Consider the following 5,007-nt stretch of genomic DNA (forward strand, 5'->3'; position numbering starts at 1 on the left):
AGGGCGAACGAAAACGAACGCGAGCTTGTGGGTTTCGATTACGGGGGGTGGGAAGGGCGCAAGAGTCGAGGGGCGATTCGAGCGGCAGCGCGAAAGAGAAGGGAACAGAAAAACGAAACGGAGCAACCCCGATCGAAATTCGGCAAAGTCCCGATCGCAGCAGTCGAAATTTTTCTAAGTCCCGGGAATCACGCGTTCCGCTGACGGTGTAGTGGAAGTGCGGCTAAGTGTTAGAAAAGTTAACAAATATAGATACAAAGTGATTGTGATACTCTAGGTGTTGACTGCAATCCGCAAGGTAAGTTAAAACAACATTACGTTGCCCCGTAAGTGATCTAATATTCTGATGTTTTCTTTCTCTCCGACATGTGCCCGAGCATTGTGCATCGATGGAAGAAACCGCGCCAACGATCGGTGTACGCGGTGCAGTCTAAAGCGATCATCAGCGCAAACAGGAACGTTCTTGTATGCAGCCCGGATCACGCCGCCACAGCGACGCCAGCACAGCGACGCCACCAAACCAACGTAGACGACGCCACCAACACCAACAGCACGAACGGCGAACATCGCATCATGATGACGTCACACCATGACGACGTCATCACCAAAGTGTTATGGCGTCACGGGGTGGGTCGAAAACAATTAGCGAAAATAAACGCCACCGCCATTGCGCGATAGCTTACGGACCAATCAAAGCGTACTTCATTTTGGGTAGGGAAAGAGTATAGGACAGAAAGAAAGGGGACTAGAAGAGAGAGCGAGAGAAAGGGTCACGTTTGATTGGTTGAAATCGAGACGATTTTGTTCCGGCCCTAGTGGACGAAATCGGGCCGCCAACATATTTGCCAAATGTATGTATCGTTCCGTTGGCGGCTCGATCTCGGATCGATTTTTCTATAGTGAGAAGTCTTCTCACTGCTATGTGGGCACTGCTATGTGGGCAGTGAGAAGACTTCTCACTATAGAAAAATCGATCCGAGATCCAGCCGCCAACGGAACGATACATACATTTGGCAAATATGTTGGCGGCCCGATTTCGTCCACTAGGGTCGGAACAAAATCGTCTCGATTTCAACCAATCAAACGTGACCCTTTCTCTCGCTCTCTCCTCTAGTCCCCTTTCTTTCTTTCCTATACTCTTTCCCTACCCAAAATGAAGTACGCTTTGATTGGTCGGTAAGCCATCGCGCAATGGCGGCGGCGTTTATTTTTCCTAATTGTTTTGAACCCACCCCGTGACGCCATAAAACTTTGATGATGACGTCGTCATGGTGTGACGTCGTCATGATGTGATGTTCGCCGTTCGTGCTGTTGGTGTTGGTGGCGTCGTCTACGTTGGTTTGGTGGCGTCGCTGTGCTGGCGTCGCTGTGGCGGCGTGATCCGGGCTGCATACAAGAACTTTCCTGTTCGCGCTGATGATCGCTGTAGACTGCACCGCGTACACCGATCGTTGGCGCGGTTTCTTCCATCGATGCACAATGCTCGGGCACATGTCGGAGAGAAAGAAAACATCAGAATATTAGATCACTTACGGGGCAACGTAATGTTGTTTTAACTTACCTTGCAGATTGCAGTCAACACCTAGAGTATCACAATCACTTTGTATCTATATTTGGTAACTTTTCTAACACTTAGCCGCACTTGCACTGCACCGTCAGCGGAACGCGTGCTTCCCGGGACTTAGAAAAATTTCGACTGCTGCGATCGGGACTTTGCCGAATTTCGATCGGGGTTGCTCCGTTTCGTTTTTCTGTTCCCTTCTCTTTCGCGCTGCCGCTCGAATCGCCCCTCGACTCTTGCGCCCTTCCCACCCCTCGTAATCGAAACCCACAAGCTCGCGTTCGTTTTCGTTCGCCCTTCTTCTCTTCCCATTCCGCCCTTCCCCCTCCGCAGCAGCGTCCCACAAGCTCGCGCGCGAAACCTCCTCCTCCTCTGGGTTTCTTCCGCTCTTTCCCCCGCTGCCTACGAGCGGTTCCATAGTGAACGTCGCATTTGCCCCTTCCTCAACCCCGTCGCAGGCCGCGGGGGTTTCGTTTTCAACCTCCTCAGCCTTCCTCTCGCTGCGTCGCAGGCAGAGGGGTTTACTCATTGTTCATTGGGTAGTGAAAAGTGGCTCTCTAAGGGCTTCCAAATTTGCTCCCTATGGAATCGAAGAGCGTCGTTCACTTTCCTTCCTTCTCAGTATGGCGGCGAACGAGCTCACCAAATTTTTCCATAGTGACCCACATAGCAGTGAGAAGATTTCTCACTATAGAAAAATCGATCCGAGATCCAGCCGCCAACGGAACGATACATACATTTGGCAAATATTTTGGCGGCCCGATTTCGTCCACTAGGGCCGGAACAAAATCGTCTCGATTTCAACCAATCAAACGTGACCCTTTCTCTCGCTCTCTCCTCTAGTCCCCTTTCTTTCTGTCCTATATTCTTTCCCTACCCAAAATGAAGTACGCTTTGATTGGTCCGTAAGCCATCGCGCAATGGCGGTGGCGTTTATTTTTCCTAATTGCTTTGAACCCACCCCGTGACGCCATAAGACTTTGGTGATGACGTCGTCATGGTGTGACGTCATCATGATGTGATGTTTGCCGTTCGTGCTGTTGCTGGTGGTGGCGTCGTCTACGTCTGCATCTGGCTTGGTGGCGTCGCTGTGGCGGCGTGATCCGGGCTGCATACAAGAACTTTCCTGTTCGCGCTGATGATCGCTGTAGACTGCACCGCGTACACCGATCGTTGGCGCGGTTTCTTCCATCGATGCAGAATGCTCGGGCACATGTCGGAGAGAAAGAAAACTTCAAAATATTAGTTCATTTACGGAGCAACGTAATGTTGTTTTAACTTACCTTGCGGATTGCAGTCGACACCTAGAGTATCACAATCACTTTGTATCTATATTTGTTAACTTTTCTAACACTCAACTGCACTCGCACTGCACCGTCAGCAGAACGCGTGCTTCCCGGGACTTAGAAAAATTTCGACTGCCGCGATCGGGACTTAGCCGAATTTCGATCGGGGTTGCTCCGTTTCGTTTTTCTGTTCCCTTCTCTTTCGCGCTGCCGCTCGAATCGCCCCTCGATTCTTGCGCCCTTGCCACCCCTCGTAATCGAAACCCACAAGTTCGCGCTCGTTTTCGTTCGCCCTTCTTCTCTTCCCATTCCGCCCTTCCCCCTCCGCAGCCGCGTCCCACAAGCTCGCGCGCGAAACCTCCTCCTCCTCGCGGTTTCTTCCGCTCTTTCCCCCGCTGCCTACGAACGGTTCCATAGTGAACGTCGCATTTGCCCCTTCCTCGACCCCGTCGCAGGTGGCGGGGGTTTCGTTTTCAACCTCCTCAGCCTTCCTCTCGCTGCGTCGCAGGCAGAGGGGTCTGCTCATTGTACACTGGGGAGTGATAGAAAAAATCTTCTCATGGTCATATGGGGGGGGGGTATGACTTTCAGGCCCCAGGGTTGTACTCCAATTTTTCATGATTAAAAAATGTTAAAATTTTAATTAACTCATATTTATTATTGTTATTTAATAAATTTATTAATTGTTTAACATATATGAGAACGAGTGTTTAACATATATCAGAGAAGGTTCGCCTTATGTTAAATTTATTTATTGAAAAAATAGTTCTTTTTAGTAAATGTATTTGGCTCTTATTCGGCCTATTTTATAATGCCAATTTATGTGTCATGTCAAATTTGCCCTTCAGAAACGCCAAAAAAGGCGCGACTGTCTTTCCTGTTCTATTTCTCTTGGCAGGAGGAGTGGTAAAACTTTGTTGTGACCTGATGCGAAGGGTGCAAAATTGGTTTTTGGTAAAAGGCGACTATCGCAAAGAATTGCGCTGCCACTGAGGCATCGTCTAACGGTGCGAAAGACACTACTTTTGCTCAAGATTAAGGTAACGGAGAAGGTAATTTTTTGGGCAGTGAAAAGAAGTGTGTAATCACCAACCCCAGCAGGTCAGCCAGCCCGTCATTTGGTGGTGTGTTCGACGTGTGTGGTGGAGAAACGGTGCTGCAGACCGCCCCTCCTCCCACTGCGCACTATCCTCCACCGCTTTTCACGGCCTAGCTGGCTGCTGCTTTGCCAATAGACGACGAAGGCACGACGTGACCGTGTATGCAGGTGTGACAGCATCTTGGTGCGTGTGTGTAGTGTTTGCTTTGTCGTCGTCGTCGTCGTCGTGAGCGAGTCGCAGTACTGTTTTGCGTTGTTTTATTTGTTGACTTGAGGACGAACAGCTTCGATTTTCTGTACCAGAATCAATCCGCCAGTCCGTTGTTCAATATTGATCGGTGGTGTTGTGTATGTACCCCAGTCGATTGGTTGTTTTGGTCGTTTGACTCGCTACCCCCGCATTGCACAATACTCACCGAATCCGAAAGGCGAGATTGAGGAAGCAGATTAAACGCCAGCTCGCAGTGTGTCAGCTGAGGGATTTTCGGGGGGCCCATGCAACAACGTAGTGTGCTGTGACGCTTCTCGGGAGCATTTTCTATCCCATTCCCGAGGCCCAGTATTGTTTTGGCAAAACTCTGCTTGCGGAATCATCCTCCGTGCTGTGTCGTGCATAACAAGCTCCAAATTTCCCTCGCTGTGTGTGTGTGTGTTGTGTGACGTGTGGTGCGTTCCGGAAAGGGGCGCAGAGGAAGGGAACAGCCATCCCTGTCGTGTGAGGCTTCGTGACAGAGGAATCTGCGCTCGCTTTGGACTACGTATCATCGACCTGAGCTGAAAACACGCCAACGTCAGGGTTCTGAGTCAGGGCCAGCGGCCAGTCGTCGTCGTCGTCGTCGTCGTTGTAGATTCCTTCATCGCGGGAAAACCCACCCGGAAGCGAGAATGGATTCAGACGATGAAAGCTTCGAGGAGCACGATTCGGGTAATGTGTCCAGCGGCGATGACGATTTCGCGATGGACGTGGACATCAACAACCCACGGGATCGTGGCCAGGAATCGGATGACTACCCCTACGAGGTGCTGACCACCGACGAAATCGTACAGCATATGGTCGATTG

The 5,007-nt window shown here is 50.5% G+C and overlaps 1 protein-coding gene across 1 annotated transcript in view; it reads left to right on the forward strand.

Moving 5' to 3' along the window:
- Nucleotides 1-3,737: 3,737 nt before the first annotated feature.
- The window catches only part of LOC125956159 (E3 ubiquitin-protein ligase ariadne-1), a 6,193-nt gene continuing 4,923 nt past the window's right edge, over nt 3,738-5,007 (forward strand). The window contains exon 1 of the mRNA XM_049687769.1: nt 3,738-5,007. This exon is cut by the window's right edge and continues 28 nt beyond it. Coding sequence (XP_049543726.1) covers nt 4,832-5,007 — 176 coding nt within the window. The 5' untranslated portion in view covers nt 3,738-4,831.

This window comes from Anopheles darlingi, chromosome 3 (genome assembly GCF_943734745.1).
Source record: "Anopheles darlingi chromosome 3, idAnoDarlMG_H_01, whole genome shotgun sequence".
Taxonomy (NCBI): domain Eukaryota; kingdom Metazoa; phylum Arthropoda; class Insecta; order Diptera; family Culicidae; genus Anopheles; species Anopheles darlingi.